The sequence below is a fragment of the Rutidosis leptorrhynchoides genome, chromosome 8 (assembly GCF_046630445.1).
Source record: "Rutidosis leptorrhynchoides isolate AG116_Rl617_1_P2 chromosome 8, CSIRO_AGI_Rlap_v1, whole genome shotgun sequence".
Taxonomy (NCBI): Eukaryota; Viridiplantae; Streptophyta; class Magnoliopsida; order Asterales; family Asteraceae; genus Rutidosis; species Rutidosis leptorrhynchoides.
This window is the reverse complement of record NC_092340.1, coordinates 265033442-265042895: the sequence shown is the minus strand read 5'-3', so window position 1 is coordinate 265042895 and position 9454 is coordinate 265033442. Positions and strand designations below refer to the sequence as shown.

The following is a 9454-nucleotide window of genomic DNA, read 5'->3' as shown; positions in this document are numbered from 1 at the left end:
ATATATTTTTTATTTTTTTTATTTTAATAAAGACATTCTAAATTAATTAAAATCTAATCCAAACATGACAATCCAAAACAAATGTTCCTTAATAAAAAAAAAAGACATGCATTAAGCAATTGATTCTTGTTTATCAAACATTTATGATTAATTGGTATATGTTTTTCAAAGAGGAAAATGACATGTGAAGCAAACAAAACCTAAACAAACCATATGCCAATTTTATAGTATTAAAACAATATGATGGCATGAAATATACTTTTCTTAAAATGTGAAAGTTGGAGTCTGTTGTAAGGAACAATTGAGAAAGCTCATTCAGTGGGTTTTTCATCTCTCTCTCTCTCTCTTTACCACCATCAATCAGTTCAATCCCAAAAAAAAAAAAAAGTGTAAAACTATAACCTAAAAAGTTTCAATCTTGATGGGTCAAGAATCATTTATTTACAGTTTTGTAGCTAGAGGCACCATGGTTTTAGCTGAATATACTGAGTTCACTGGCAACTTTCCAGCTATTGCAGCCCAGTGTCTTCAAAAACTACCTTCTACTAACAATAAATTCACATACAATTGTGATCACCATACTTTTAATTTCTTGGTTCAAGATGGATATGGTATGTTACCCAATTCATACTTTTTTTCTTCTTGTTTATGTTTCAGCTGGATCTGATCTTGGTTTTCATTGAATTTGAGACTTTATGTAATTATTGATTGATTTGATTGATGGGTTTGAGGAAAAATTGAAACTTGTTTTCTGGGGTTTAGGGTTTTTGATTTGATTTGACTGAATCTAGGAGTAGATTTGCATAGGGTATGTTGTGGGTGAAAGCAGGGCAGGTTTTTTGCTTGATTGGTTCTAAAATGTTATTATTTCATGCAAATGATCTTATTCTAGATTCTAGTATTCTAAATTCTGATTATTTAGATGCCTGATTAGACATATAAAAAGGTTTGTTATTTAGACTTAAATTCATTTAATTCTGAATTTGTAAAAGCAAATTGAGGATGTATTGATGCCCAGGCAGTACTTAGTATGTTATTCAAAAGTTTTAAAAAAAATATTTGAAACATAAGTGTTGAAATTGCAGCTTATTGTGTGGTTGCAAAAGAATCAGTTGGCAAGCAAATATCTATTGCGTTTCTAGAACGTGTGCGGGCCGATTTTAAGAAAAGATACGGTGGTGGTAAAGCAGATACAGCAATTGCTAAAAGTCTCAACAAGGAATTTGGGTATGTATAGACTAATCATCTTTATATACTCATGTTATTTGTGTGTAATTTGAATTGATACTTGGACGAGTTGAGCTTGCAGACCAGTAATGAAAGAACACATGCAGTACATTATCGAGCATGCAGACGAGATTGAGAAGCTGATAAAAGTGAAAGCACAAGTTTCAGAAGTTAAAAGTATAATGTTGGATAACATAGATAAGGTAAATACAAAGTCCCAACAGTTTTGGAATTGCATATAAGTTTCTGTATAGCTCTTTATTAATTTCAGTAAGTAAAATTGTTGTTTCTTTGTCACTTAATCTGAAAAATGTGTGTTTGTAAAAGACATAGAAATAGAAACCCCTTCCCAAACATAGGCATATGGAAACAAAAATTAATACAAAATAAAAGTAAACAACCCCTAGCCTACTTGAAGAGCGAATTATAATCAAGAAAATTGGTTATTGGAAGTAAGAATGGTTTTAAAACCTCTCGGTTATGCATTTACTTCGAACGCAAGAGAGATACTAAGACTGAATCTTGTGCGGCGTTAAATCTATTCCGTCAGATGACATAGAGACTATTTGACACTATTTGACGCCATTAAAGGGCTTCAAAAATTGACGCTTGAAAATGTTAGTCAAATATTTGACGTTCAAAACTTGAGCGTGAGATTAAATTCCAGCCAATCACAAATTTTCAACATTTATATTTATTATTTAATTTATCTTTTTCCCACCCAATTTCCAATCAGATTTTACCACATCACCTTCTAAATATTTGACACAAAAACTTGAAATTTTGGGTTAATGGGGGTCAAATACAGTCACAGTAAAAAACCCACTTTTTTCACCAAAAGCGCACAATTTACCTGTGATGTCACAGGCAGGGTTAGGAATAGTTTAATTGAATTCAAGACTTAATTAACAAAATTCTTGCAAAACTGGAATGCAATGTAAATGGATATAGTCATATAGTTACTATGAGTTTTTTTTTTATAAGGTGTGGTGTTGTTTAGTAATTCTGATATTTGAATTAAATATGTTTGACCTCATTTTCAGGCTATTGATAGGGGAGAAAACCTTACAACTCTAAACGGAAAGGCTGAAAATCTACGTGATTCGGTATGTTCGTTACTTATTTATGCCATCAAGATTCAGAATTGTATTGTACATTGTACATAAACAATTTATTGTACATCATCAGGCACAACAATTCAAGAAAGCGGGTACAAAAATCCGAAGAAAGATGTGGTATCAAAACATGAAAATAAAACTAGTTGTTCTTGGTATTCTTCTGCTACTAGTCCTTATTATTTGGCTCTCCATCTGCCATGGTTTTGACTGCACCAATTGAGAAATCTTTATTTAGTTTCATTTCAGTGAGAAATTAATAATATTTAGCTAAGATGATAGTTTTATATGGTGTTATGTTGTAAAGTTGTCGTATATGGTTAAAAGGTACCTGATGATAAGAGTCGCTTTATATTTATGTAAAATGACTAGTTATTAATCCATTTTGCAATGTCAAAGTGTTGATCTACTGCACAATATAAACACATCTGTGTAAAACAGAAATTTTTGCAATGTTATTAACGACCGTCAACTATCCACGCAATAAATTGTAAAATACAAGGACTAGGATGCTAGTGTACTATTCGCAAATTAGCTAAACCACGGGGACTATCCGCGTGACTATGTCTTTTAGTAAATCAGAATATGTTTGTTGGAACAAAATTTACAAACTTCTTGGGGAGTGTATTGTACATTCAATGCATATTGTACATCAAATGTAACTTAACTATGCCATTAAGCTCAGTGGAGGAACTTGAACCCGAACTCATATCTGGCGAAACTAGTGACAGGGGTAACCATAAAAAAAACATTTTTTAGTAAAAAAAAAATTAGTAGTGTATTTTTTTAATGAAATTCAGATGGGGCAACGGCAAGCACCCCCTTCGACTATGCTTATATTCCGCCCCTGATTAAGCTTACATGGTCTCTATTCAGCACCAAGGCCATTTAGCGTCTCTCCATCTAAACCAACGATCCTTATGGCTGCTTTCATCAACTTGGTTATAATTATCTGTATGCGTTGAAACCGCTTGGCAACACCCAAGATTTCTGTCACGTTCCACCGCATCTTTCTTGTATGACGGATTTTCATACCTCGGATGCTGAATAAACACAACCTTTTTCCACCATAGTTTCAAAGCCTGTATAAGAAGAGTGGGTGAGGTGGGTCATGGGTGTTGTTTTTTTCAGTAGTAAAACGACACAAAATTGGGTGTGTTAGACAATAATACCATTTGAGATCCTCAATGGCTTACATGACCGGACAATGAAGGTGACAATATGAGCGGGTCAAGTGACAAGTTGGATTGGGTCGTTATTAGTGCGAATTGGGTTGACGTGTACATTTCGACCGTCTTGAATTTATTCTATACATACCTAATATGCCACAAAACAAATAACATTACAGCATTACAGAGTAAAAATCTTACATGCCAATAGATCCACAGTGCAACTTTATGAGGCATTAGCCAGAAGAAAACGGCATGCTGAACCGACGATGAAGATATCCTATTCGCTATTAAGGAAGCGGTGAAATAGTTACCAAGCTTAGGGTGGTTAACTGTAATATTTACCACAAGGTTGTCCCCAGGTATACTTGTTTTTATGTTCCAGCTCCCAAGCATATCCTATGATTCACAAACAATTAAACCGATAACAATAAGAAGATGTAAACTGTAAACCAACAGGCGAAAAAAATCATTTTATATGTATATTTACATACCATGAAAGGGCTAACATGAAGCGGTTTCGCGACTACATCAGAGTTTGGGTTGAAAACAAACTGTACTCTTTCACCCCATGGAGTATTGGTTACCTAAACCACAAAGTTGAAACATTGTAAACACAACAAACATTGTAAACAGAGAAATGAAAGAAAACATCATTAACAGAGGCCGTATAAACCTCGGCAATGCACTTGCTTAAGGTTGTTGTTGAGCCTTGTTCATCATAGCAGTAGTACAGACTCAATGGGTTTTGCTCGTATCCAACGCTAGGAGGAATCGTCAAAAGGAAACTACATGAAGAAGTGAAGGTTGTTAGTCAATACACGTATATGTATCATTTATACAAAGGAAACTGATAATTGGATTGAATAATAGATGAAACAAGTAAACGGATAAGGTTTTCCCTATGCCTGCTACCCGGGGATGGGAGTAGTTTAACTCCGATGTAGGCGGCCTAACTGAGTTACCACGTGACCGTTTATGACCCTTTCCTGGCCACCCGCAAGATATGTTTATGGTACCAATATAGCAATAGCTCAGTGGTACTCGATACCATTGAAGATGGGACCCGCTATGCAGAAGCTTTGACATAAAATAGGTGCATATTCAGTCCCCACTCGCGGCAAGAATTTACAACTCTTGTGGCAGTGGGATGATGATTATTCTTGTCACATGTGTCCAGTGGAGGTACTTTTCCAGCATCCGACTCTTTCGGGACGGGTCGGTGGGTTTTCAAAGGAAACACACGGTCGGGGTGTCCCTGCCAAACGTACACTTTTTTAACATAAAAAGAGGTTTGAACTTGAAACTTCTTGCGAAGATATAAGGACCTCGACCAGTAGGCTATAAGATTCAATGATACATACTTGCTTTGACATCCAATGATTCAAGATTAAGAATTGTGACTCCAAACAAGCGCTTTTTAAGATCCAAATTAACATAAATATATGGTTGGTAGCATACAACTTAACTCTTACACACAATTTTGATACACAACCAGTATCAGTGGAAGCCATGGGACAGAGTTGTTAACTCCACAACTTATTTTTGATTGATCCTAACCAGTATCGCATAAAGTGTACGAGTTCGGCCCAATGAACCTTGAGGACTACTAGTACAACACCATCGGAAAATTCGAGGCATAAGGTGTTAAGAGTCTCCAATAACATCCTAATCAACTTAAAGACAACTGTACTTACCATATCCTATAACTCGGAAACGAGCTCATGATTCGTGTAGACAACATCATCATTGTAATTGGGCACTGTTACATTATTACCTTTTTTTCTTTTCTTAATGTATAAGCTCAAAATTTATGACTTGAAATATACTTACAGGGTTTGGATATGCATTTTTATCAAGTCATACACTCATAATGGCAACTTACGAAACTGAACATTATCTAATATTCTAGTGTGTTTATCGAACTTTCTATATTTACTTAGATGCATGCAGCCTAATCAGATTATCCCGTGAATGTTTCGGACCCTTTACCGTGACCAACACAAGATATTGTTCTAGTGATGTTTGAAACCCTCGTGACCTTTATATAAAAATAATAGATAGAGAAGTAATGGATCGGGTGATCCCATATCAATATCGAAATCCATTTAATTTCATTAAATTCGTATCCATTTAAATATATATCATCCATCCATATCCATATCTGCCGGATGAAGCGGATTAATGAATATCCATTGTATCTTAATTTTTATTAAGATATTTGTATTATGAAATAAAATCATTAAAGTATTTTTAACAAATATAAATATAACGCAATTTAATAAAATTTATACACAAAACTTATAACCGTCGTCTTCAATTGAGCAAAATATATTTTGTCAATGTATAAAGATATGTAAATGTATACGCATAAAGTTTAGTACATATGTATATGTTTATATATCATATTTTGTCATCCATAACCGATCCACTAATTTTTCACATTATCCATATCTATATCCGCTTATCATCCATATAGATCGGATCGGGTAGATATCCGATGGATCGGACGTTCATTGCCATCCCTAATAACAGACCTCAATCACTGAGTTATATTCGGATGGTTGGCAGCCGAAGTTGCTACCTTAGACCACTCACAGTGGGAGAAAGGAACGCCCGTTGTGCTGAGATGTAACAGAAAAATAAAAAATGTCAAAACGCCCGTGTTTTTTACTCAAGAAAGGGAGAGTTTTTTTTTATTATTATTTTGACGGGAAATCGTTCATCGTCTTTATGTTATTATTTATTATCTTTTTCACCCAACTACTAATCATTTCAGAGGCGAAGCCAGGATTTGAGCTTCAGGGGGGCTTGGCATTATATAGTTTATCGGAAGAAAAAAAAAGCACTCTAATGGGGCTTTGTGACTTCGACTCAATTTCTTGCCAAAATATAGTTTCTAAATCTTCCTAAAGCTTTCCTCTACATTAGGCTCTTACTAGATAAAACTTTTGACCCAACTATGAGATTAAAATTCAAACTTAATTACATCTATTAATGCTATACTTGTTCATTTTATACTATTATGTAATCAGAAAAAATCGAGATACATAAATAGTTTTTCTATATACTTATAGCTGATATTATATAAATAAGTTTTAACTTCAAATAAAATTCCATGAATTTCATATTTGTTTTAAAAGTATCGTTCAATCTTTCAAACTAATTTCTATCATCTAAATAATCAATTTACGAAAAAGAAACAATGTGGCATTCACATGTATACTAGAAAATCACATGATTTAAGATTGGAAATTTCAATGGCTTATTAATAAAGTCAGGGACTAAAATGAATTATAAAATGTTAATTGAAGGGCTTTATTGAAACATTGACAAATAACTCATCTTCCTCACTAAACCTTCAGGAAACTCACCTCTAATTTAGAAATCGAGTTCCACAATTTATAATTTTTACAATTAAAACACACAATACTTAATAAATTACCAACAGTTAGGGAGGCAAAGCACCCACACGCCCCCCTACTGTCTCCGCCTCTGAATCATTTAACCCACAACATTGTCAGGTGGCAGTAAGGATGATAATGGCCACCCGATTTAGCGGATATACATCCGATCTACCCGCTTCGTGATGGATATAGATAAACCTAAATGGATATGGATACGGATATAGATGAACCTAAATGGATATGGATTTTGACATGGATGAAAAGTTTCATCCATAAATATATATACTCATTAACACCCGAAATACATATACAAATACATAAATATAAATGTACGCTTACATATTTACTATTACATATACATATTTACTATAATGAAGGGCCATTAGCCCAGCAGTCTCGAAGTGACCCTTCCAATAGGACAATTTGTATATATATTTCTTGGTTAATTCGTGTAATGGTGCGTGTGAGTTTGCCTTTTATAAAAATACATATTTACTATTACAAATGCATTTATAGTAAGATTTACATATTATTTTTAACCTTATAATGAAATAACAATGATATATTACAATAAAACACGTATATCAATGTCATGTTATATTTATTTTTACTATACCGATTTTTTATTTTTATCGCATATTAAAAAATATTATGACATTCTTTTAACATTCAATGTACAACCATTAGCCTTCTTAATCTAGTGGATATGGATGGATGAACTGAAATTAAATAGATATGAATACAAAAATTTAAATAGTTATAGATATAAATACGACATCACTAAAGTCCATATCCGATCCATTATCATCCCTCACCCCACCTAAAAAATCCCTAAAATCACTCTACATCACAATTCACAATCGCCATTGTGAATAATCTTGTAAAATCGATGTGATTTAACAACTCATAAGAGTTGGAATACATACACAATTATGATTTAAAGTTTGATAAATAAAATAAAACTATATAATATCCAATCATAATAAAATACTTAAACATGAAATGAGAAGCAATCCAAAAAACAAATATATACAATTATGGTTATATAAACTTACACAGGACCATTGGTTTGTGTGATATCACGAGCTTGTTGAGGGGAAAGATGATCAGGAGGTAGGTGAGATGTGTGATCAAGATCAATGAAAGCGTAACGAACATGATACTTGAAAGAATGGTGAACGGGACGACGTCGTTCGTGCCAGACTGTACCGTCATAAAGTGCAACTGAAGTTGGTTCCGGCGAGTGACGGAGGAGACGGCGGAAGTGGAGGATGAGGGAGAGAGTGATGGAGGTAAATGTGGTGGACAGGATTGACCACAAAAGATAAAATGCTTCCATTGATAGATGATTCCTTCATGTGAATATTTATATATCATCAATCAATCATTATATTATATGAAATAATCAAACAGATAATCAATAATAAAACTTATGGGTGAGTTATCGTTTATCGTTCAAAAGAAAAATATTGACGTGGCTACGTTACCACCTCTTATTTATTAATTTTCATATTGTTATTTTCATGTATTTTTTTATAATAATAATAATAACAATAATAATAATAATAATAATAATAAGTAAAAACGATACATGAGTAAATTCAAACATAGATTAACAAGCGACATAACAACGAATTCTAAACAACCGGTTGAATCAATAGGGTGGATAAAAACACACTTTGCTATGGACATAAAAATTGTCTAAACACGACAACAAAAAGAAACCTAACAAATGAATGCGTTAAAATAGAATAAGAAAAAATAACAGCGTCCATGATCGGGAGAACACCGGCCGCAAACGAAGATAACAATTAAACTAAGCGTGTTCACTTGCAATGATCCCCTCTAAGCATTAGATTACTATTATGTGTTTAGTGTTACTACTAAACTTTGATCAAACAAGGTTATGAACTCACGTAGATTCCCTTAGATAATCAAGTTAAGTTGAGAAATCGTTAGGACTATGATCATGGATTGAATACACATAAAATTCCTTAATCAAATCAATCACTTGAAAAGACTAACACTCCTATAGTTTTAACTAAAAGCCGTTTGAATCTCCAACCAAATCAAAGACACAATAACTTGAAATCTCAAACTTAGTTGTCTAGATCACTTAATTGTGTTGAAGTACAAATTGAATCCCAATACAAATCACTAAGCAATGGTAATCAATTTATAAGATCAAATAAAGCTAAAAACTCATATAGTAGTGGTTCTTCAATCAAAGCTCAACAATATAACTCAATGATTCATTCAAACATCACTATTTCATCAATTTAAAGCAAACCCATAGAAAGAGATTCACAAAACAAGCAAACACAATAAATCTAGCCAAGCATGGCTAGAATAACACTAATCAAAGTAGCAATTGAGCAAATAAACAACATTATTACAATTTAGAAAAGATTGTACCAAAATTAGATCTAAGAACTACTAGAAATGGTGAAGAAGATGAAAATTTTGATGAATCCAAGTGAATCCTCGAGCTAGCAAGCAAAATAGCACCTCCAAACCTCAATCTAAGATGAAGATG

General features: G+C 33.3%; 2 protein-coding genes across 2 annotated transcripts; one reads left to right on the top strand and one right to left on the bottom strand.

The window, feature by feature from the left end:
* The first annotated feature begins 412 nt into the window (after positions 1–412).
* On the top strand, positions 413–2738 carry LOC139861086 (vesicle-associated membrane protein 724). Its single transcript, XM_071849388.1, has 5 exons — positions 413–611; positions 1086–1227; positions 1310–1430; positions 2271–2333; positions 2416–2738. Exons 1-5 carry the CDS (start codon positions 422–424, stop codon positions 2563–2565), a joined length of 666 nt encoding a protein of 221 aa, XP_071705489.1. The 5' UTR covers positions 413–421; the 3' UTR covers positions 2566–2738.
* Positions 2739–3214: 476 nt separating this feature from the next.
* On the bottom strand, positions 3215–8316 carry LOC139864192 (uncharacterized). The gene is made up of 5 exons (XM_071852776.1): positions 7974–8316; positions 4188–4299; positions 4006–4098; positions 3713–3910; positions 3215–3424 (listed from the first exon to the last, which is right to left on the bottom strand). The coding sequence occupies exons 1-5, from the start codon at positions 8255–8257 to the stop codon at positions 3215–3217; spliced, it is 897 nt and encodes a 298-aa protein (XP_071708877.1). The 5' UTR covers positions 8258–8316.
* Between the last annotated feature and the right edge of the window lie 1138 nt (positions 8317–9454).